The sequence below is a fragment of the Aquila chrysaetos genome, chromosome 1 (genome assembly GCF_900496995.4).
Source record: "Aquila chrysaetos chrysaetos chromosome 1, bAquChr1.4, whole genome shotgun sequence".
NCBI classification, from domain to species: domain Eukaryota; kingdom Metazoa; phylum Chordata; class Aves; order Accipitriformes; family Accipitridae; genus Aquila; species Aquila chrysaetos.
In genome coordinates, this window is record NC_044004.1 from 36,244,791 (window position 1) to 36,270,392 (window position 25,602).

The 25,602-nt window shown below is 37.9% G+C and overlaps 1 protein-coding gene across 21 annotated transcripts in view; it reads left to right on the forward strand.

Annotated features, from left to right (window-relative positions):
- SORBS2 (sorbin and SH3 domain containing 2) overlaps nt 1–25,602 on the forward strand; it is an 87,571-nt gene that overhangs the window by 11,264 nt on the left and 50,705 nt on the right. For 9 of the 21 annotated variants that reach the window (XM_030000318.1, XM_030000404.1, XM_030000492.1 and 6 more), the window contains exons 5-11: nt 392–1,009; nt 8,347–8,826; nt 13,778–13,922; nt 16,305–16,480; nt 21,667–21,733; nt 22,828–22,872; nt 24,084–24,270. In XM_030000318.1, the coding sequence (XP_029856178.1) occupies nt 392–1,009; nt 8,347–8,826; nt 13,778–13,922; nt 16,305–16,480; nt 21,667–21,733; nt 22,828–22,872; nt 24,084–24,270 (1,718 nt within the window). Of the gene's footprint in view, nt 1–391; nt 1,010–8,346; nt 8,827–13,777; nt 13,923–16,304; nt 16,481–17,070; nt 17,306–21,666; nt 21,734–22,827; nt 22,873–24,083; nt 24,271–25,602 lie in introns of those variants that run through there. The other 12 variants (XM_030001713.1, XM_030001456.1, XM_030000912.1 and 9 more) reach the window with 8 other exon arrangements.

The window sequence follows — 25,602 nt, forward strand, 5'->3', positions numbered from 1 at the left end:
TGTTATCTAAGATCATGGAGTACATTTTGGAAATTACTTACATATCTGAACAATTTCACAGTAATAATTCTTATTCAGTGTAATAATTGGTTTTTTTTAAAGAAAATGGACTATTGTGGGCTCCCTTCTGATCCTAGTTTACTCTGAGCAAATGGAACATCTGGCTTTCTAAACACAAGCCATACAGTCCTGCACAGCAAAAGGTGGTGGGAACCTGACCAATTCAATTTTCAATTGAATTGAGCAATGTTGGGATGAAGCCCCTTAAGTTGCTAGTTCCTTTATTTAAAGATAAAAGTCAAATTGAGTTATATCTCCTGCTAACATTTACTTTCTTTCTGTTTCTTCTTTAATGTTATTTTGCTGTGTGTGGATGCTTTTGGCAAATAAGGCACCTCTGCCACCCCCTAGAAAAGAAAGTTTTCGGAAAGCAAGAGTAACTAATCACAAGAACGAAATTAATCTCGAGGCAGTAACAACCAGTCCAGCTAAACACCTTCCCACAGATACTGCCTATTACACTAACGAGAAGTCTGTCCAGAAGACAATGTGTTCTCAAATATCTAACACAAGTGTGTCCTATGCACAAAAAATCATTAAACCACTGACCTCAATCTCCAGTGCAGGCACAAGCACAGTAGCTGGTATTAGTACTACTCTCCATCAAGGCCAAAGGCAACAGTCTCAGAAACGTAGGGTATCGACCCTGAAATTAACCCGGACACGTGACCCAGCGAGTAGCATTCATTGTAATACACAGCAACAGCTCAAGCCTGTTGAAGTGCCAGTATTTCCACAAAGGCCTGTCTCACCTGCCTGTAACCCTGTGCCTGAGGTACACACAGCATCTCTTTCCATTCAGATAGCTCCCATCCCTGACAATAAAGCAGAGCCTGAAATCCAAGAACATCCACCTAGTATTTCTCCAGACACTTCAAAGATGTCTTCAAAGGATTTGGGACAAAAGTCTACAGTTCTTCCTTCTTCACAGGCTGCAGAATGCCATGTGGTATATTTAATTTTTCCATCTTTTATTTTAGATCATTCATGAATCACTTAATAACCGTCTGTTTAGTTATACTTACATTATCAAAGTTAGACCTTGTGTTTTCTGGGTAAAACTACCTATCACATGGATCAAAACATCAAAACAGAACTGAACAAAACGTGACGTTTTTGGAAGGCTATTGTAAAAAAAAAAAAAAAAAAAAAAGAAAAGAAACATTAACCCAGCTGAGCTGGAAGGTAGACTTCTTTGTTCCTCTGTGAGCACTTTATAGAGTGCAAATGCACAATAGGGAATCAGCGAATTGTAGGTGATGCATCTGCTTAAGTGGCTCTTCCTAGAGGGGGTTGCATTAGTGTTATGCTGCCGCAGGTGCTGGAAGGATCAAGTATGGATAGAAAAGGGTGGGGTTGGGGGGTTTCTATAAATGCAGCTCTGCCAGTTTTCTAGGGCCACCAAAAAAATATGTTTTGTCAGTCAGTGCTTTCTGCAAGGCTAATCACTGCTGTCTCCTATGTGTCCCGTGCAATAGCGCTTTTTAAAGAAAATGGGTTGATAAAATCTTTTGTCAACCACCTCTACACAAAGCATCACAAGGCACTGAACTTTTAGGCCCTCTTTCCCCTATACCCTATGCCTACTGAGATGAGAATTCTTTGTTAACTATACTGATGTCATCTAGGAGAAATGGGTGTATCAAGCACACGGTATAGGACCAGAGGAGTCTGAGCAAGGTTTATCGCCATTCAGAAAGTTACTGAGTCAAATAAAGTAAGCCTGGGAGCAATAAAGCAGCAGCAAATACATACTAGGCAAAAGGAGAGCTCTGAATAAACTTTGTTATTTCCACTCTGCTTTACCTAGTCACGTTAAGATTTTTCTGTTTAAAAAGTTAATTATTCTAGTATGTCGACCAATATAACAGCTTATCTGAGTTTGAAAGCTTTTCAGTTGGAGGTAGGGATTGCTATAGGTCTAGGCATATCTGCCTCAAAGCTTTGTCTGAGTGAGGATCCCATCATGATGTATTTGTGTTCATCTAGTTCTGCTGAAATCAGTGGGGCTACTCTGAAGTAAATACGGCACAATCTTGCAAGCTTAAAGTCCGCTGACAGCCCTATCATCAATAATAGTAACACATCTGCTCTCTCAGACTGTGGTTCCCTCAGAGCATCACATTCAACCAGGTCTTTACTCTGGAAGCCACAAGTATCTACATTAGCTACAGGATAGTTTTACAAATTGTAGTATGTCAATTCCCCCCTTCAACTGCCAAATACAAATTTTGATCAGAACAAAGCTGTGTGAAATTACACGGCAACAATTTGCAATGCTCTTTCCGAATTCACTTCATTAACAAATGGGAGCAGTGAAGAATTAATCATATTTGTCCTTTTCAAGATTAGAGACAAAACTATCATCTTAAACCCTTCTATTAGGCTACATAGAATTTAGAATATTTTGAGAAAAACAAGTTGCTTTACCCTTGAGAACAATCAGTGATTTTTGTCAAGTAAAACAAGTCAGTTCAAGCAAGAGCCACAGTAAAGAAATCATGTCAGAAACAGTAATGAAGGCTGAGCAAGAGCTTTTTCTGGGAGAGAGGGTAGGTATGAAGATTATAGGAGGCAGGCTTGCAAGCCTTTTAAATATGGGCATCAAGGGATATGGTCAGATAGTAGAACAGGTGTAGGTGTGGCCAATACAATTTCTGTGTCATATGTTTTCTTTTCATTTAAAAATAGTTGTTCAGCCTGTTAGCAATAAGATTCATTTATATATGCTTAGATAAATCAAAGTGTCTCTCAAACAGAAAGTGGTTTTGTGACAGCTAACAAGAATTGGGGGAAATACCTTTTTTTATGATCCAGAATAATATTCAAACTCTAATCAGAATAACTAAAAATAATTTTATCTTCTAGCTACTTTTTTTTAGAATTTTAAAAGTCAAAACTCATTTTTCAATTTCTTTTTATTTTAGAATCTGTTTTAGTTTCACTATGAGCTGACAAAAGTCAGAAAAGTAGCTGTGAATTGTTTGGCAATTCTACACTTATTTTTCTGCCTTCACCTTGGTTTCAGTGTGTGGGAAGAATGATCAGAAATTTGGCAACTGGGTTTCTTTGAATAAAATGATAAAAATTTCAGTTGATCACAGGGATTATTAAGGAATGTAGCCAGCTTTTCAAACTGCATCCATTTATTGATCTCTTGCCTGCAAAATTCAGCTGACAGCCTCCCTGATGTTCAACTTTGAAATAAATTCTAAACATTAGTATGAAGAGGTGTATCTGGCATCACAATTAACTCATGGAACCAGTGGGTTTTCCTAGCTCTGTGTTAAAACACATAGCTGAAAATACATAGCTGAAAGTACAAATCAGCATGTGAGGTGGTGTAAAATTCTGCATCGGGTGAGGTCCCAAAGCCGAGATGCCATGGGCTAACTGTAGTTAGCATAAAGGCTACAGCTATATGTCTAAAAAGATTTCTTTTCTGACTCAGATCTCTGGTTGAAATCTTGGAACTGTTCTAACTAATGCCAAAAATTATGATCCCCTTTAGTGCTGTATCTCATGGTATTTGCAAAGTTCACAATTTCTCTCACACAGACAAATTAACTTTCAGTATACTATGCATGATAGTACTTTCATTTTTTAAATTGTTTTAGATTTGCAAGCACTACAGGGCTTTGTGCAGCAGTTAAAATACTTTTGTATATGGAGATCATAGTGTGTTATGTTAAGCTGTATCCTCTGGGGATGGTCTTAGACTGCAGATCTGGCCCACCAGCAATGTTCAAAGCCGCCACAGAAACCCTTAAAACCCAATCAGATACGTTTAGAAAGGCTCTGTAAGAACAAACAACTCTCCCTCTGCATCTGGGTTTATGTATGTGGAGGAGAATGAAGTAAGATTGGCTAATCATCACTTCTTAAGATGTGGTGAATGAGAAATACTGTGCATGTGTGGGTATCTATGTGTGTAGGGAATATGTACAACTGTATTATGTCACAAAGCATGGAAAAATACAGCCAAAAGAGAGCTTGTATGCTCCAAGTTCATGCATAACAATTTTGCAGTATTCTTTAATGTATCTTGTTATGTTTGTGCTCCTATTTGCGCTTCATTTCAGAGCTTATCTGCTGAAACTTTAGGAGCAAGCAGAAGTGTGCTATGACTCACCAAGTGACATTTTTTTAAACACTCCTACTCAGAGAAAGGTTAAACCCCTTAAAAGTATATATGAAAAGAGAAGTATTCAAGTTACTCAGTATTAAATTTTTTACATTATTATAGTCTCGAGAGTTGCTGCTGTTCTGTACCATACTGCAGATATGGGAGAAATAACCTAATCTATGTCAGCAGAGAAATTAGTGTTTGTTAGTATGAGACTGATGGAGGTAAATTCTGTTGTCCAAATTTCTTAATAAGAAAAAGTTATAAACTGATGAAGAATTCGGAGCTGCATCTTCTGAAATAAACACCTAAGCGTCCTCTTGTTCTAGATACTGCTCTATAAAACTGAGGATGCAAAACATTTGTTCTGTTTGTTTGAATTCCATAGATGAGTGAACACTTGGTTTAGTCCTGGTGTCCTGGAGGAATAAAATCTACGCTACTAGATGTTTATGAAAGTGTTTCTTTTGCCAGCCTTATAGCTGCAGACAAGTGAATCAAGGAAAATAACCCTGAAATTAGAAAAATTGTTTCTGAATTGGTTTATCTAATACACTACTGTTTGTTAGGTATTGACAATACATTGAGTGATGTAGAAGGGAGAGAAGACAGGTTTCAATGTTTGGGGGACAGATGGCAAGCAAAATCGAGCACATAATTTTCATTTTAAGTTCTGTATCACTAGCGTGGTTTTGCACAAGGGCTGAGCTCCACCTCATTACAAGGAGTTTAGAATAAGAGGACTAGGTAGTAAAAATGGGCATAGGATATAACTTGCAGCGTCAGTTTGGAGATTTTGACATCAGCTTTTAACAATTAAAAACAGAGGTATTTTTACCCATTTGTGCAAGTGTATGGGTGTAATTTGATTGTTGACTACTAAACTCTGCTATGTATTAACAAAATGGATTTATTCAGTTATCTCTGAGTCTCCTTATCTGTGTCTTGACTGTTGAAGCAAGGCCAGCACTTTGGTGTCATTAGTAATCTCACATCACTCCCCACAGATCTTGCATTAAAATGATAGATGACTGGTTTTGAAACCCGTACTAGGGCCGCATGTCTACTTCATGTGAATTGGGTAGCAATTGTATTCTTCAGGCCTGACATTTTACTATTTGATGGAAGGTGAACATTTCTAAGGACCAGCAGGAAGCTGCGCTTGAGACCTTCAGTTCACTTTAAGACTGGGATGACATTTATCTCTCTCTCTCAAGCGTTGCTCCACAACCCAAGATAATTACGTAGTCTAACTAGTTTTTCATCATTCTAATTGATTAAGTACTTGTTTGGCATTTAATCCGCCTGATTTCTGCTAGCGTTTCTTGCGCTATAACAATAACAAACCTAATCTGACGCACACTGAATGGAACTGGTATTAAAAGTTTTCTGGAACGCATTCAGCCTTGTCCTTCTCATAATTTTCGCAGTGATGAAAAATACGGATTAGTAGTAGCCAAATGTATCTGTTTAGAGATTACCAACATTCCATGTTTTTTAAATGGTGTAATCAGTTTTCAAAAATAGTGCTGTTTTAAATCACCATTTCAGCCACTCTTTCCCAGAGTGATGGTTGTACCTATGGCAGAATTCTAGAACCAGGCAGAATATTTAAGTTTTACTCTACAAAGCTGAGAAACTTCATGTTAGGAATCAGTACCTAGAATTGCTGCATTCCTTCTACCCACATTGTAAGAATGATAACTTTATATTCTTTTTAAGAATTTGGCTTGATGAAATCAGCTATTATTTGCCAAACACAATGAATTTTAATTCTTTAAGAACTCAATTTCACTAGCTCTCTGGATGCACCCTGCATATCTGTTCTTGTGTTGTCCATCCCTTCTTTTCTCAAGCATGCAGGCAATCTTCTCAGTTCAAAGCCAGAAGGCTTACTAGGTTTCTCAAGTCTCCAAAATTTCCTGTTATTTTAACAATTTAGAGATCAATTTACATATTTTGGCTCAGTCATATGTAACTTTTCCTCTGGAGATGCTGAGAGGATAGCTGGTCTCAAGAACTTGGCTCTGCCTCATAATTGCATTATGATCTCCTGGTTCGTGTCTTTTGCTGGAGACCTTGAATTATGACATGGATGATGAAATTCATCATGAATGATGGTTCTGTCTTCCCTTTATGTATCTGTGAAGTGAAATTACTGTTTCTTATATGTGTATGTAAATGCACACATCTTAAACACCTGATATGCTGTATAACCAGCTGTTTCACATCTGCTTATGATTGGTTTTCATGAAATTATTTTAATAGTATTCCATTGTTCTTTTGAAGTTTCCATTGTCAAATTAGTTATCTCTAAAAATCATATCTCCTTTTACAGTCATACAGTCAATTATTGATTTTCTGATTAAGAAGTAATCTGTTCAGATTTACTCTATGGAAAGGTTGTTTTTTGTTTCAGTTGTAGATTTGAAACATTGCTGTGAATAACATTTGGATTTTAAGCTGCTTGACTAAGTCTCATCAGTGTTTTAACTGCAGATTTTAACAGCAGCTTCTGGCTATTTTTGTGTACCCCAGAGGTCCAGTAATGCTAAAGAGTTCTTTTGAACCATTTGGAACAAGTGATGGATATCTGTTCACATGCTTAAGATTCTTTTCTGAAATGCTTATTCATAGGGATGGTCCCGTTGACCTCAGTAAGGTTATTTGGGTAAATTCTAGTTGATCTCAGCAAGAATTATGGAACTGGACCCCCAGTGACCTCTCATAAGTAGCACAATCTGGGTTGTGTTCCAAGTCTTCCATAAGGGCTTTAGAAGATATTTTCAGATTTTGTATTAAAATGCCAAAATGGCATTTTAATCTGATGGCTTGAAACATTTTTTGAATGATTAAAGACATCTGCCTATTCTGAGCATAGGAAATAACCATAATATTATTGGTAACAATGTGATATCTATGAGTAAATGTTGCTTTTTAAAGTAGTAATTACTGCATATAGTATATTACTGTCCTGTATTTTACATAAATTTAAAATCCCAAATGCTCTTTCCCTGCAGCTATTCCAGAGTTCCTCAGCCCTATCAAGAATGAAACTATTAGTGCTGAAGTAGGCAGGATTTTGATGTACTTCAGGAATGGATTGAAAGCTTGTGGCTAATAGGCAGTGTAGAAGGATTTGTGCAGCTGTTTAACAAAGATTGGATGCCAACATGCTTTCTATGTATCTTTAATTCAAAAACAAGTTGTAGATGCAAAAAGCCAGTGTCAGGACTAGTTTAAACCTGGTGTCCTGTGACTGATTTGAAATAACAGAACATAAAGCTCATACATTGTGTGGCAGTTTTCAGAAGCCCTCTGATGAGGATGTTCCCTTATACTTTTAAGGAATTACACTGAAGCCAAACAACTAGTGTGTTTTGTTTCAGTATGAAGTCGTCCCTGTCCTGTTCTTGTGCTCCCAGTCTTTGTTGTTCCTCAGATGTATACCAGTTACCCTAACTATCCTTTTGTCCTCTAATGTCGAAAAGGCTGCTATGCGTACACCTTATCCAGTAGGCTGACAGGGTGCTTCCAGGGTGCTTGGAAATTCTAAGATCATCCAAACATTTTTATTAGAGGCAGTGGAGAAGATGTATTCAGTCACAAGAGGCAAAAAAGTCCCCAACCTATTGCTTGCAGATCATATGAACATTCAATATTAGTGTTTCCATTTAGCTTGCACTCCTGCCCATCTGTGTATTACACTCTAACTTCAAAATGATACCTGCCCCTTGACAAAAAAGAGAGCAACATTTACAGAGATCAGACTTGCAGATCCTTTTTTCCTTTTACAAACAAAATGAACATGACGTTCTCTAGCCTCATATTTATGTAAAGTATAAAGTAGTGTGAACCTTCTCGATGCACAACTAAGATCATTAATATATGCAGTACATTATGGATATGCATCCCCAGCACACTATGGTTTCTGGCATTGCTTCCACTAGTATTTGATGCATTCATTTCTTTCATGTTTTCCTACTTTAATATAGAGCGTGGTTGATTCATTTCCTAATCCATGTGAATGTGAACTTCCTCGGGCTGCTGAAAAACTTACGCTTTTGTAATTCTCCTACACACAGCAAGAGGCAAAGGGAAAAGTTTTTTATTCATTTGGTAATCTGTTTCTTTTCTTATTTTTTTTCCTCAAATCTCAGCTCGGAAACCAGAAAGTAACTGCCCCTGTGATGGAGGTAAATGCTTCACAGACACACAGACAAACAGCAACAGAAGCTTCTCCACTGCCTCTTCCTCCTCCTGTGGTACCAGTTAACAGAGCCTCTTTCTCACCAGACAGTGGCACCCATCTAGTACCATATTCTTTGCCAACGCTTGATGATTTTTTGCCTTCACGCTTTTATAAAACCCCAGCCCTTTCACAGTTTTCATATAAATGCCCATACCTAGCTTCTGAAGGTATTATCCACAGGAATGAAACAGCCTCTGTAAGCACAGATTCTGCCATGAGTGAGTGCTCCTCCCGCACAGTGAGTGAGTCCTCCACAGCCATTCTAGATGAGCTGCAGACTTGTAGCTATGATACTACTGACTGCTCTGAAACACCTTCCCCAACCTTGAGCCAGATGTCTGCTGTGTCAGATGGCACCACGTTAACCAACACTGCTGCCACTTCTCATGTAATTATGCTTCTTTTTTCCTCCTCCATTTTGTTCAAACAGGTTGTCAAAGGGGAAAAGAATTCAAACTTGTCTGTTATCCTGTTACACAGACAAGTATGCCATTAGTAGTTTTCTGTGTTCACAGTCTGACAGTATGTTTTGCAACAGTTTAAAAAAAAAAATCATTGGCATAGCAGATTTGGTAATAAGAAAATGATACTAAGTTGTTGCACAGTTGTATGGTCAGCTACGGTGTATCAAACACTTTGCTTAAAATAAATGAAAATAAATTCAATAAATATCTGTTCTAAATGCATTAAAAGCAAGCGGTCTGTAGAGTTTTAAGAGATTTGTTTAAAATATTGTTAGCAACGTACAGGTTTGTAGAGTTTGTAGCCTCTGGGCTACCACAATTTTTGGTTTATACTGAGGTACGGATTTCAGTAATATACCTTGTAAATTCATAGTAAATGTTTGCAATATTTAACGCATTTTTTTCCCCAGCCATGACCACTGACTGCACGGAACTGTTTTTCTCTCCTCTAACTAACCTTTTCCTCTCCTAAGCACGGTTTCTTACAGGAGTGAACTTCATAAATAATCTTGTAGTACCCAAGTGCAAGTGTCTGTTATTTTTCTCTTGGTTAAGTCAAGGGAAAAAACAGCATGCTATTAGACATTTTATATGTACATTCACTTTTCTGTACCTTAGTACACTCCTATATGGTAGAAAGAAGGTATGGAATTTGGGTAAAATCCAGATCACTTCTTATTTCTTTTGAGATTATCTGCATGATTAAAATGAGTCAGAACAAAGCTTTCATTTAGATCGAGCAATTCATTGCTGAATTACAAAACAGAGAGATGTTCTGAAACCAAAGTTTTACTGGGTCACAACAGTGTTCAAACTTTGTACAAATACTTCAGCATGCCATCATTTTCAGGTCTGAAAAGAGCAAACAGTGTATATATTTTTAAAGTTTCATGTATATTTTATAAAAAGTATTTTGAGCCCAAACTTGCACATAGTCACCTGGAATGTCAACGATCTGTTGTCAGGGCTCTGGATGCTGTTTAAAAAAATAATAACAGGCATGTAAAAGCTGTCATTCCTAAGTCTTGTAACACAGCTCTGAAACTTTTTTTTTTTTTAAAGAATCAGTACTGTGAATCTGCATACAGCCCAGTAGTTGTAAGCAAAGATACCGTAATCAATATAGACTGGTCTGTGTAAATAAGGCGCAATCACTACGTGACCATTTACTAGCTATGGGAAGCATGGAACATTTATATTTTCTTCTAACCTAAAATAATTAGCTAACTGTGTTTGTTTTCTTTGAGCACCATTTTTGTAAGCTGAAGTGAACAGTCCTTCCTTCTTCCGTTTTTCGGGTAGTCTCCCTGTAGAGGTATATGGTATGGTCAGATCTGACTACCACTTTCTCTCTTAGACATGGCAGGGATGAGCATAGCAGTTGTTCACCGTTAATGGACAAAGGATGAGTCTCCCACCAAAGGACATAAATGCCCAAACAGTCTTAAGAGCCCCACAGAAGTTAAACTGCTGGCAAGACCCACCTCTACAGTGTAGAAAAGTCTTCATCTCCCATCCTCTGTAGGGGAGGGCGAGATGACTATAAATGTATCAGTGAAATGAGAAAATGATGGGGAAGCTGGTGGCACACACACGTGTGCTGCTAGTGGCTCTACTTCTATAGTGATCTTCATTCTCAAAGGAGACTCCTGTTGGTTTTGTAGATGAAAACTGCTGAGAAAACAATAAAAGTAACACAGGATTGTGCCATCCAGCAGTGTGCCCACATAAAACAGAACCATGCTTTCAAAGACATTGGGGTTGTTTCTTTATTCTTGAGGTCCTTAATGAGAGCTTAGGCAAAAAGGTTTTGCAGCATATCTTATGAGAAGAAGAAACAGCATCAAGAAGAGCTGAATCAACAAAATTGTAAAATATTCCAGGCAAAAGGCAGAGCTAAACATAAAACTGTGGTTAATTGGCCATACTTTTAGTCACAGATTACAGCTTCTTTGAAAACCTGAAGTATGAGAATTTTAATTCTTACTTGGGCTTATGCTTAGAATTTGAGTTAAAATCAGAGAACAGCTGGTTTTGGAAACTATTTTTTCTGATTCTATTCCAATTATGAACATTTCCCTTATAAAGTACTTTTCATGGGTTCTTTTTGTTTATGTAGTTTAAAATTGTGGAACCTAATGGAAACTTGGAAATGGAAGTACACATTAGGTTTTTGCCTTTTCCCAAGTTCCAGGACTCGCTCAAGCTGCAAGAATTGATCCTGAGTATTTTAGCCTAATTCAATGTCTTGAGGCCAGGGCTGTGCTGTGCAGCGTTGTTGCACAAAACTGCTCCGACCTCCATAATGGGACCTCTGTCCCATTGCTGCCTGCCTCAGCAGAAAGTTAGAAAGCAGCTCCAGTCTCAAATAGATGTTTTTCTCTGCTCTGATTCAGAAGTCCAGAGAGCTGCTTTTTCTGATGCTCAGGCAAATTAAAGGAAATGTAAATGTGGTACCTAGGAGGAATCTTTACAAGAGTTTGATTACCTAGCAGGAGAATTAGATGGCTCTGCTAGCAGTGGAGGACAGGTGAAGTATACTGGAGGAAAAAAAGAAATGGAGGAGCCTAGGGAAATGAACAACAGAAAGAGATGAGGATTATCTTCCCACTAAACTGGGAAATAGGTGTGTTTTGGTGAAATAGTTTCTGTATCATCTTATTGTCCCACAAAGGAAATTACCTAGGAAAGTAAAAGGTCTAATTCACGAATAGTCATCTTAAAGATTTTACTTCCATGTAAAATCTGGGAACAGACTCTGTCACTTGGAACTAAAGCATCACATTCTCAGATTGAAATGTCAGTAGTTCCCAAATGATTCCAAGGGCAGGAAAGGCCCTTGGAACTTGAAACTTCACAAAACTATCTTTTATAGCTAACCCTCTCACCAGTGCAAGATGCATCAGATAAACAAATGCAATAGCCACCTTCACAGAAACTTTCCTCAAAGAGAAGGTCATTAGTAACTAAGAAATTATAGCTGAGCTGATATCCTCTCTAAAACCTTCAGAAGCAAACCCAATAATGTCATATATGGACACGCCACATACACATTTATGACTGATGTCCATCAGCTACTTGTGTGGGTCCTGTTTTCATTATATTGTGTACTAAGTGTAAGAGCCTTACTGTCTAACCCAGCTGTTTGGTAAAGCCCATCACAGGAATATCTTTATTTTTTATTACAGAAATTCATAGGAGTAGCTTTCCACTTTACGAAGAACTCACACTAGTTCTGCTCCTCTCTTCAGAGAAACAAAAGCCATAGTAAATGAGTAAGAAGGTGTAAGGTTCTGGATGTAGTTGCACCCTGTCTTCCTTAGAAACAAGCTTTCCCAAAAAGACAATAGGCAGGAAAAGAGAATGGGTGAATCCCTGAAGTAGGGTAGAGATGGCTGGCCTCATCTGGGAACCTGATCTGAAAACATGGCTTCATACCTCTTGAAATGCTATCTTTGAGCTCCTGTAGTTTTTGTATTCCCTACAGCTCCAAGTTCTTTTGGAGGGGAGAATGGTGTGAGAAAAGCCAACTTAGTTTACATTTTGGTTCTTGACTTTATTAAGAGAGGAAACGTTTAAACACAAAAGTTTTAATGGAGACGTCACCACAACACAAACTTTTCAGCTCAGTTCTGAAAACAGGCATCCTTAAAATGAGAATGCCATGGATTCATCTAGGAGTTCACATGATGTCTGCATAGGAGCCAGAATTCATTTTACTCTCTCAGCTATTGGAGGCAGAGATGTTAAAAATTTAAAATCAGATCAGTAATCTCCAAAATACAAATGTATACAAGAGGTCATGAACCATTTCATTTTTAAATGTAGAAATAACATACTTTTTAATGTTTTTTATTTACGCATTGCTGCTTCAGATAGTTTCATGTTTTACATTTACAGCATGTTTCAGTTCTTCTCTTTTGTTCTATAAAATTGAGCAAAATTTGTAGCACTTCTGATTTTGTTCAGATTTAAAGAGGCGTTCTGCATTAAAGGAGATGTTACAGAGAGCTTCCCTCCTTTTTCTGCTGAAATATTTACTACCCGCTCGTTTCATTCAATGCTTTCTTAGTATCTGTTTTAATCCTTGCAATACTCCCCATAAAAGTGCTACAGCTCAGATGTGGGGATTCTAATCGGGGGCAGGGAAGCAGATTGTTTCAGAAGTACCTCGTGTGACTAAAGCCTAAATGGCTTGTGATGCTGCTATATTGCCAGTTTACTTAGCTTTCCCATTTTACTTATTTGATTTTGTTCTGTTGTTTTGTGGTTGTGGTTTTGGTTTTTTTTTTTTACTGGTGCTATTTATTTTTATTGTGATAGATTACATATCAGCATCCTGTAATCACTCCAGCTGGCTTCCATTTTTAAAGAAGCTTTGGCTCACTCTCTTTAGCTAGTCTTAATGAGACTTCTCCCTTCGGTCTGCACAGAAGTTCCTATTAATATCAGTAGGGCTTGAGCATGTGCATTAAGGCAATAGTGAGTGATCTGTGGCAGGCAGTCTTTGTTGCACAATGAGAGGAACTTTTACTGCCATCTTCATTTTATATTGCTGTCAGACCGCTGCAGACCTTGTTTGTGCCATCTTCGTTGCCTTGACCGTGGTCTTTCTGTCACCTTCCCATGACTTCAGCATGCTTCACAGACAGCACATAGAAGGAGAGAAGAGGGGAGGTACAAGGTATATAAGGAACACATTCTGCTCCCCTTGTGATGAGTTTTGTATTTCAGTGAATGCAGATGCCATTATGGCTAGGTACCTGACAACTGGTAATTGTTGTGTGGATGACAGTCATGCATCACTCTTTGTTTGGGATGGCAGTCGGAGGGCTTTGTGTGTAGTTTAATGGGATATTGTTTTGTTTCTCTCAGGCTCAGATCACAGTGAATGGGAACTCTGGCACTGCTGCCAGCCCAGTGAGTCATTTTCAAAGGCCTTTTTCCCCTTCTTCAGCTTACCCTCCACCAGCTTCACTCAATTCCAACATTGTTATCATGCAGCATGGCAGGATGATGGGTAAGCCTCACACAGAATGTTTGCTTTATACATTACGCAACATATTCCAATTCACGTGGCAAAGACTGCAAACAATTGCAGAGTGCTTCACATCCGTAATGAAGGTATTGTCTATTCATGTACCTTGGGAAGTAAATGCAAAAAAAAAAAAAATAGCATTTATTATTAGATACAGTAGTGATCCTGAACTGGAGTTAGTATTAAGTTTTATTACTTATTTGTGTGAGAGTGACCTCTTGCCACCTTTCTACTAGCTTTACTGAGGAAAGAGCATATATCAAAATAGCTCAACCTGTGCAGCCTCTTCAGATATTGCCTTCTTTAAGAAACCAAGGGCTAACTTTGTACATTGGTTCTCCCCACAACTTCTGTAATCTTCAGTAGAAACACTGCCAACAAAGGGAGGGGCTCTGGGCTTTTAAAAACCTAAAGCCATGTCAATCTATAATTTGTCTATGGGTTGGGGTTTTTTGTAGGGCATTGTTAATTTTTTTTTTTAATATGTGACCAGCCTTAGAAAGGTGCTTTGCCAGTATAAACCAGTTTTGCCAGAACAATCATTTGCTTGCTGCTTTATCTACCAGTGTTTCGCATATTCAGATAAGACTATACATGCAAAATAATTTAAATGTGATCCTGGGGTTTACTTTTTTGTTGCGCATGAGGGGTTATTAGGTGACAGCTCTCGCTCTGAGACTTGCGGCTTAGACAAATGCTGCTATTCCTATCATAGAGATAACTACAAAAACTGTATGTATGGGTTTCTCCACATCCCAGAATTCTAGATTCTTTAATTGCTTCCAGTTTGCTGATCTAAAGGCCTATCAATTCTGTTTTGGATACACCCGAAATAAGTGAAGTGTTTTCCCATGACTTTTACTCTTGTATGATGCTGAAGTTCTGTGTTCCACAGTAACAGCCTGATTTAATTCTCCTTGCTCACGTAAAAATCCCACTGATGGCCTCAGTTTGAGGCCTATGAAGAATGAAAGATCAAATCCAAAATGTTTTCTAAATTTAACATCGTGCATTTTGGGAAAAAGGCCCAAATATTCAGGCGTTTGCCACACAGAGTTGCCCCTCACCATATATGTGTAGCACTGGTTTATTTACAGGATTTCAAACTTGAGTAAACAGCTGAAACAGCCATGCCAAATCCAGCTCTCTGCAGTAGGAGTGAGCAGAAATATTCAATTAAAATTAGAGCTGTCAGTCACAAGAGCTTCTTTTGCTGATTTATATTACAATTCAAATATTTTGCTTCAGGAGAATCAACGGATGTTAATGTCACACGAAAGGCAATTGTAATCTTCACCAGTAGTGTTAGAATATTTATTTTTACTCCCTATATTCATTTATCCTGCAGTAGAAATGTCTCACAGGCACTGTACCTGCTCTTGCAAAAAAAAAAAAAATGCTTTGTCATAGTAGCCCACTAATTTACTGAAGCGTGCTGCATGAAGGAGTAGGGCTCTTTTTCCTGCATACAGGAAAGAAGTACATCATCTGCAGCAGTACAAATTTTCACAGGACACATCCCAGCAGTGGGGTGGTTTTTGTTAAATAAATGACTCTGAATTTTAGAGGGAAATGGTAATAGTGACATACTAATTTCATTAATTATAAAGGCAGATTTGGGGGAGAGGGGTAGAAATACTGCAAGTCACCACAAACCAGTAGCAGCCTGCACGATTCACCTAAAGTACTGTAGGTGGATCATCATATTGCTCTACAGATACCAAGTTACTGAGGTCCATTTTTATGAATTATATGTAGAGGCACTCAAACATACCAACATAACTTTGAGGAACAAAAATTGTATGTCGGAATTCGTTTTTTAAAAATATTCATGTATCAAAACTCAATGGTTCTAAACAGATAACATATAAGTCTTTGTGGAGGGCTGTTTGGAATCTGTTGCTGTGCTTACAGAACATCAATTTTCTATGGTTTGCTAGACTGGGCGGCGGGGGAGAAGTTTTGAAATTATATCACTAGTTTCAAGGAATGGATAGGAAAGGTGCAAGAGTTTGATTTATAGGAAAAAGGCTGCTGCCACTATTTCTCAATAGATTTTTGTTGGGTTTGTGAGGTTTCTTCTCTTTTTTTTTGTGAGCAAGATGCTGTGAAAAAGTACCTCTAATCTAAGAAGATCTGAGTTGAATAGCCTGTCTGGTCCTTAAATAAGTTAATAATTCTGTTAATGTAACATTAAGTAGGGCAAAGCCCCAGCTAAGATTATTTTTTTGGAAGTGTTGTATATATATGCAGTCAAGATTGTTGTCAGTCTTTGTACAGCATACTGAAATGGGGAAGCATGTTATAACTGCCAAGTATGATTATTGTGTCATTATACAATATTCTGTCACGTTATCTTTACAGAGTCCACAGAGACATACTCACAGCATGTTCAGACTGTTGGCAGCACCACCACCACCAGTACAATACCAATCTGTAGATCCTCAGAAGAAGAAAAAAAAATTACAGTCATTAAAGCTCCACATTATGCAGGGATTGGCCCGGTAGATGAATCTGGAATCCCTACAGCAATTAGAACGGTAGGAAATTCTGGGGAATCTGTGTATGAACTCATACAATGAATTAATTGTTGGTAATGGGTTTTTCACATTCTTCTAGTCTTATATAATGTGGAATACAGTGTGCGTAATCAGCGAGCTCATGAATATAATATTGTGTGTTGACGGAAAAGGAGAATGCTGATGGGAGCATAATTGGGCAACCTCATGTTTCTAGTTTTAATTAGAAGTAGCCAAAACTTCGTGTCTTTTTCTTGCTCCTCTTGTAGTTCTTACCTTTTGGAGATATGCAGTAATTGCATTTGTTTTGTTATTTCTAAAATAAAGTTTATACATACTATATGTATGCATGTATGTAAGTATACATATATACATAAGTGCATGTATACATAAAAATCTCACGCTTCTGCATTTTTGGGGGCAGTGGTTCTCATGTAATCAGAGTAGTGTAGACGTGAATAGTTTTGTTCGGATAATAATCTAAGTGACTAGCATTTTTGTGGAAGTGCAATATATAATCATTGTGCCCTTGAGTGACACGTAGACGAATAACGTGGAAGCCCTTTCATTGTGACTAGCCCAGTTTTGATCATCTGCCACTAGTCGCTGCTTGAGTGCTCCCAGAATGTCGAACTGAAGAGTTTTGTTTTCACTATGCTGAAGCATTCTTTCCACTCTGCTGTCAGGGCAGCCTCTTCTGGCTGGTCCAGAGAGCACAGTGGCAGCTGCGCTAGGTCTGTAAAGGAAGGGCTTACTGGCCTTCCCAGCCGGAGAAGAAGTGCTGTGCTAGACGGAGAAAGAGTAAGAAGAGCGGGAGCCAGGATGAAAGCGGCAGAGCCCTTGCAGGTGAAGTCTTTGTGAGGTGCAAGGATGTAGCAGCTGTTGGATGTATCCTCTCTGCCAGTACTGACATATGGGGCTGTGTTGTATTGCCAAGAACTGCTTCAATGGATTGAAAAATTAGGGGGGAAATCGGGAACTGATGGAGAAAAGCAATAGGAAAAATTCAGAATAAGTGGTAAGATGGGGACGATTTTTATAAGAATGGGGGGGAAACTCTGGCATTTCTTGCTTTATTTTTGACATAAAAAGTAATACGATCAGAGTCTTTTAAAAATGACGACATTTCTTTGCAACAATGCTCTAGCTTCCTACCCCCTTTTTAAGTAAATATGTCCCTATGCTTTATATAGGATAAAGTAATTATTTTTGTTCTTTTTTTTGTAGCAGATTGATCTAATAGGGTACATACCAGTTATCTAAGATTTTAACAGAAATCACCCTCAAGTGTGCTTCACAGAGTTGGCAATCTGCCAGCCTATATTTAACTTTTGGATTGTATGGTCCGAGTCTCTCAGATTTTCTCCTAAAAACATAATGTAATTTGAATTAGGAAATTTTTCAGCTGGGTTTTGTTATGTTTCAATTTCAAAATATCTTATATTGTAAGATGTAAGATACTTGTAAACTTAGTATTATAGAAATGATTCTCACAATGAGATACGAGTTAAAAGATCATGCTAGCATGCGTGTGTGAGTGTGTCTTGTGTGCCACTTTGTGTCCTTACTCTGCTTCCTAGGACTTATCTGAAAGTCAGATTGTTTTCAAGATATTGATTTGAGATTACCTTTTAAATGTGCGCGGGTATATCTGAGCCCTGTGTACCCCAGTTGTGTAAGAACAGAGGTGGTGTAGTTGTCAGCAAAAGACTCAAATATGTTGCACCTTGACACCTCTCAGAAGTGCAGTACTATGCAGAAACATGCAAAAGTGCTGTAACTGCATTTCCCATGAACAGTAGAAGGTAGGATATATCACTCGCTCTTTCTCCAAGGTCAGTGAGCAATCCAAATAGGCATCTTCTCCCAGAAAGTTCAGCCTCACTCCATCTGGAGAGAGAAAGAAGTTTTTGAATAAGTTGAGTTTATCGTTGCATGCAAAGTTTAAAATTTTCTTATTCTTCCATCTTTATGAAAATGGCAACAGTCTATCTATCAAAAAAGCAGTAAATGCAGATTCACAGGGGATAGGTAACATACACACTGTGTTCCAAAACACTATGCTACTCAAAGGTAAGCTTGTAAATACGAACTTGGGAGTATCTGTATTTCAGTTCTGGAGTGCTTTTCAGGAGCAGAGAGATTTTCAAGCTGTGTTTATCTCCTCCAAGTTTGTCTTTACTCTCAGAACATGGTTTGTGACAGCTGTTTAGCCAAGGAAGGCAGTGATGTTCTCTTCTCTTTCTATTCCTGCAAACCCTCTCTGTCCAAAGCTGCTGGGGGGGGAAGGATTCCTGTAAAGCTTTCCCTTCTCTCAGAACCTCCATCCCATGTTAGCATGTTCCCTCCATACCACTTGAGCTCCTGCCAGCTCTGGGAACTGCAACTCTGAAGCTTGAAAATTCAGATCATTGTTAAGTTTTGCCACCATGCCAAGCCCTGCCCAAAGATGGTGAAATTCCAAGGCATTAAAAATGAAGTCTTTGGAAAAGAGAGGGTAAAATGCTGTTCACTCAGAAAAGCATTCAGTCAAATGGCACCACCGAAGTTTACCACCGACAGGGTCCTAGGAAAGGAAAAAACAGAGTCACAGAAAGCAGTATGACTGCACTACTTTAGACTATCCAAAATGATTGCTTCATGTCTAACTATCAAAATTAATCTGTAGACTGGAAAGGCCTTTATTTACTAAGAATAGAAAAAAAAAAAAAAAAATCAAGTCCCACCAGATTTCTTTTCCATAATTCGTGATGTAATATTTCTAGCTAGAAGAAAAAAACCACAGAAGGTCCACTGAAAGTCATAAATGCCTCCTTTAATTGCATACTTTCTGATGGATTATTAGAATACTGCAATGTTTATGGACTCTCCTAAGTACCAACTGCAGATACTTCTTATGTCCTCTTCACACTATTTGGCTGATTGTTCATTCACATATGCTGATACCATGTTCCAAAATTTAATTGCAACAACTATAATGTATGCAAAGCAGGATGGCATCTGAATGGCTTGGTACAATGTGAATGCTGCTAATTCCTCAAACAAGTGTTTGTATGTGGGATTAGTGAATATAAATTGAGAAAATGTATTTTTAAATGAATTTATTCTATTCCTTAACTAATCCTATCTGGTTTATAATGTAAAGCCAAATTATTGGCTGAGGCTTTAAACCCCAGGGTGGGGGTTAAGGGGGAGATGATGAGAGAAGAGCGTTCAAATGTCCAGAAAGATGTTGGGAGACCTTCTTCTCTGGTCACGTGGCAGCTTCTCCATACCTGATCTATATGTGGAAGCCTCCTGTTGATTTGTGGAGGACCTGACTGATAAGGAGGATTTGGCAAAGAGATACCTATGCACCTTTGTCCCTTGACAAACAGTAGGGTCATAGCAGTAACATTTATGCAGTTTCCAATCTATTCACCTATCACTGATTTGAGCTCTGCTGGAAGTCTGTTCTTGGCCCAATACAATCAGAAAGGCAGTTGCGGTATCATGGGACCATCGCTGGTTTGTAGTGCTGTAGGAAATGTGGAGTACCATGGAGGTAATGCCCGTCAGCATGAATTCTTTCAGACCTTCTGGACTTCCTTGTAAACTTTTGAACATACATGATCGTGGAGCACCAAACAGCATACTTGTTTCAAATCCAGCTAAATTATTCTTACCAGAGTTCCGCTACTATAGATGTTTAATACCTTAGGGAAACAATGTTAAAATGGTCCAAATCTGCTTCTGAATAGCTTCCCTTTGGCAGAAGTCAGGAGTGTTGGTAGGTGGGGGAAGGGATCTGATCTTGATGCAAAACTGTATCTCCTTCATCTCTTGCAAGCAGGTCTGGGTAAAAACCATAACTTGCCGCTTAAATTTCTTTCTTCCCCAGCAGATCCCTGAGTTCTTCAGTTGACTGTCAGCTCTTCTTTTAAACAACTTTTTTTTTAATATGTCATTTAGTAGCAATTCTATGGGAACTCACATTGATTCCTTAGAAGAAGGGAGCACTTTCTGCTTAGTCCCTTACAGGAAGAGCTCACCATTGCTAACAAAACAGATTAATTATGTACAGTAAGTGTAACAAGTATTTAGGGCAAAAGTGTGATTCAGTAAAGATGGCATGGAGCCAGGTGAACACACTCAGATCTGTTGGTTATTTTGTAGAGAAGAATTTGAGGATTTTCACTTTTCATGGTAAAGAGGAGTGGGCAGATTGATTGCAGATTTAGTATTAGGTAATGCAAGATAATGCACATCAAAAGGGGTCTTTCGAATTGTCCCTGTGCACCATGAGGTTTGAAGATAATTTTGTACGTCTGCATTAAAACTTTCGCTTTTCTGACTACTGTGGAACAAGTAAAATTTTACTGTGGAACAAGAATAATAATACTGAAAACATGTTTGCTTTTGTGTTATCTCCTTTTCTGAAATACTATCATCCTATCTCAAAGAAAATTGCAGCAGAAGAGAAAATGCAGAAGGGTAAGAGAAAAGAATAATTAGAAGCACGAGCAAGTGTTGATATGAGGAGAGTTTGGGAACTTTGGGATTGCTTAGTTTACAAAAGTAAGGATAAGTATAATTTAATGAGTGGTTATCGAAAGGTATATTTTATTCACTTTTCTCAAAATAGAAAAATAAGTTAAAATTAAGTTGCCTGGAAAGGGAATTTAAAACTGATAAAAGGAAATACTGTTTGTTTACAATCCAAACATTAACTCTTAAATATAGTGTTGTCTTAATTCTTTTCTTGGTAGTATTCCCAAGTTTTTCTGCATTACTTAACAATTACATTTTGAAGAGACTTTAAGTTGCCAGGAGTTCAAAAGAATCTCTTCTTACATGCTTGTAATTATTAAGGTGTTTGTATTTTCCTGTAAAGTATCTAGCATTCATTGTCATCAAATATAGGGCACTAAGAAGATAAACTCTTGATCTGGCACTAGTTCCTACGTTCTCCTAACCATTGTACCCTCCAAGATCAGAGTCCAGAGCTGACTCAGTCTTCAGTGTTTTCCAGAATGCGTTACAGGAATTCCTAGATGAAAAGCATAAATCCACCATTTGAAATAGATGGTATGAAAATGATTATATTAAATAGGGGACAACAGACACAGATTTTGTGTCCAGAATAACATTAAATGTCTGATCACATCTGTGCACACAGGTTTGGTGTTGGTTTTTTTTGTTAATTGCTAAAACTATATTTTATTTAGACAGTTGACAGGCCGAAGGATTGGTACAAGACAATGTTCAAGCAAATCCATATGGTTCATAAGCCTGGTAAGTATACTTTTGTCTTGGCTGGGTGGTTCTCAGTGGTATTAAAAAATGTGCTTTTCTGTATTTTGATTGTCTGCTATGTGAAAATACAAGTGTTCACCAAGTGTCAGATAATTAATCAAATCAAATGGGCAAATTGGATGATAGATTTCACTGCAGAGTGAGCTATTTTCCTCTGCTAAGGCTGAAAATTTCTAATGCATTTATTTTATTACTAAAACAAAATAAAAATTAAAGTGATTAGAATAGGTATGCAACCAGTATGATTCCATGTCACTGGGGAGCTCAGTGAAGTGATCCTTGTCTCTAGTTTGAGGGATGAGAAATTGGCTGCTGTAAATCTCCAACATAGCAGCTTTCTTTTGGAGAGCTCATGTGTTAGAACAGCATGGGCTGGTAAGCAGGCTGTTTTGAGGATACGTTTTCTGTCTGAATTGCATTTTTCTCATAGAATGTCTTATTTGGTTTTGTTGAAATTGAGCTTTGGTGACATTACTAGCTTTAGAGTTCATGTCCTTTATCATGATTGTCACCAAGGATGTCAAGAAACCGTATAAATGGCAATTATGCTCATTACAGCTCTGGAAGGAAGGAGATTATTCACCTGAGGTAGGGCTTGCATTCAGTATGGTCATACAGAATTAGTGGGAGAATAAAAAATGTAAGCAGGAAAATTTTGGCTTACAGGATCTATTTTGAACACTAGTCACGTAGTAGATATTTGAGGTTGCTTTTTGTGATAGGAACAACATAATAGTCTCTGGTAGAGAATTGCTGACAAAGGGAAGAAATTGAGCTTGGAGAAAGAACAGACAAAAAGCGATAATTTGCAATTCAGTGCTAACTAGCAAGTACACAATATGGGTGACATGACAAGAACATACCATTTTACCAACAAGATGATAAAAATAGCCTATGGTAAGTATAATGGGAAGAGAGAGTCTTCAGAAAACACCTATGAGATGAGGAAAAGAAATACAGCCAGCGCTTGATTGCCTACCAATCTTCTGTCTCTATTTGCAAAAACAAAGCTGCGTTGCTGTGATAAACTGGCATATATTGCACTAACATAACATGTATATTTCTTTTTGTAGATGACGACACAGACATGTATAATACTGCATATGCATACAGTACTGGTAGGAATTATTCCCTTCAAAATGAGTCTTTTGTTAATATCAGCAAGTAACAGGGGTAGTTAACTATTCATGCTTGGTTTTATAATGCTTATATAAACACTTTTTATTGTCTTGTTTGATCTCAGTTGGTGTTTTTTCATGCCCTTTTTTCCCAAATGAAACAAAGTTTAATTTTGGTTTCATTGTTACCACAGAAATGAATTGCAGCTGTGGGCCTCTTACTGCAGATGGGATACATTGTAATACTGTAGTTTCTGATTACGTTGCATTTATTTTCACTAGCGATTGTGAGTAGCACAGCCTTTCCTTAGCAAAATGAAACGGGAATTACTGTGTGAAACTACAAATGCTAATTACATAGATGGGAAGACAAAAAGGTTGTACTGAAAACACCATTTTAAAATATGCAGTAAGAGTGCCTAATAAAGATGACTCTGGTTTATGATCTTGTTCGTTTTTGCTATAAGCACTGGTGTTGTCGTTATTTAGCTCCAAGAAAGACATATTCCTCTAATAGAAATATAATTGTTGTGTCTTTCAGAAGATTATAACCATGTGGTAACATTATTTAAAAGAACAAAAGTGAAAGTGTGAAAGACTATATGTGCAAAAAAAAACCCCAACATAGTGCCTTCTGTGAAAATACCATTCAAAATTTTGCCATTTCAGTGTTTGTCGCATTCGACATGCTCTCATACTTCTTTTTGTGTACTGTTGAGAGCATTTGTTGTGGGTCAGTTGTTCAAGATCTGTTTGGACTCCTGTGATCCTCTTCAAGATACGCTATTGCCTAGTTGTCCTAGACTAATTACTAAAACAAGGGGGGGGAAAGTGCATTTCCTGCCTCTTCTCTTCCTTCTAAAGGTAGAACAACTGAGAGGCAGGATGAGCCTGGGGATTAATAACAGGCTGTCATTAACAACTCCGATGGATACATACAGCCATTAACTTCCCCCCCCCCCCAAATTAATCATTAATTTATTTTAACTGTATTGCGCTTTATCTGTGTGTTTGTACTTTTATGTAAAATATATAAAAAGTATTCTAATGAGCTACATAGTATACAGCAACGTACATTTTAAAAGGCATTTACATATTTTTGTAACCTTGCAGCTTTATTGAGTAACTATGGGGTTTTGTAACATTCTGTGTTGTGTTTTATTAAAACTCATTCTCATGCTGTGACTGTTTCTGGGTTTGTTTTATATTAGGTAGCTACAGTCCATCCTTCTCTGCTCAAGCACACCCAGCTGCAAAGACGCAGACGTACAGACCATTGTCTAAAAGTGCTTCTGACAGTAGCTCCGATGCCTTTAAGGTCTCATCCCCTTTACCACCTCCACATGTGCCACCTCCAGTACCACCACATCGTCTGAGGGAAAGGTCTACACCAGAAAAGTAAGTTAGCATAGTTTCAAGAAGTGTTCTTGGTATGTACAGTGATCCAATTACAGGGTATCACAAAGGAAAAAATAGCAGCTATAGACTTCAAGGGCCTTATTCAAGGGACAGTCACATGATGAGGGGTAATCTTCATCAGTAGCATGGGTATCATGCGTGGTGCTGCCATTTTTTCAATGTGCTAAAGAAGTGCTTATTCTTACAAGTGATACCATCACGAGCATTTGTCCTGCTTGTTGTGTTTCAGAACAGTCTGCACTCTAGCAGCTGTCCCGAATAGTTAGTCTCTGAGTTGGAAACGCCATTTATGGTATCCAGTAGCAAAGAGAAAGGATCTGAATGATGTTGTAAATTGAAATTCAAGGAAGAGCAAAACTGTAAGAGCATGGCAGTCAAGCCATGTTTCCCCAGAACTCAGAAGTGCTTTACATCCCCATTTTTTAAAATCTCCATCTCCATTTTGGTAGACCAAGAAGGTGTTTATAGATTAAAGGAGCATTTCGGTTTTCTCACAGTTTTCCAGCTTCAAACTTGCTGCGCAAAACCAGGTCCCAGTGGTTAGAGTCCAGTCTGGAAGATGTTAATACTTAATAACTCAGGAAAGAAATGCTTATCCTTCTGATAAAAACATGCAGAGTGCCCTGTGCACAAACTCTGTAGACTCTTCAGCAAGCAAAAAGCTTTTTCTTTAGTGTTTACATTCATGAATGCTACATGTTAATATAATACTATGTTATTACACTTCTATATATGTATGTGTATCTATGTATGTATATATTTTATACATGAAAAGGGTCATTTTTTGTTCCATTTGTGGCTACAAGACCACCTCTCTTGGTTACACTCAAGCAACAAAACAGAATTTGCCTATTTTGTCAGCTTGGACATTGTAAACGTTTTTGTATGTAGGAATTGAATTATATTAAGCAGTTTCAAATAATTTGCAGTTTGCATAAAAGATTATGAGAAAAGAGCATACTAACTGTTTAAGAATATGACTGTGGCTTTTTAAAAAATTTGTAGATAGTGCCAATCCAAAAGGTAATCCAGCAGATACACATATTGCAGAGGAAAATGAGATTGCTCAATGGTTACTGATTTTGGCTACTCCTGTTGCTGAAGGCAGGTTGTCAAGAGGAAATGCTAGGGGTTAGAGTTGGGCTACCTCCCAAAGGCCATGAGGTTTGAATTTTGTTAGCAAGTCATACGGAAGTGTGGATTTTGTTATCAAGGCACCAAAATGTGGATCTGCTTAGCTTTGATCTCTGAAGTTATGTGAGTCATCATCCTGTGCTCGGCCAAGTGCCTTGGTCACAGAAACTGAGGCCT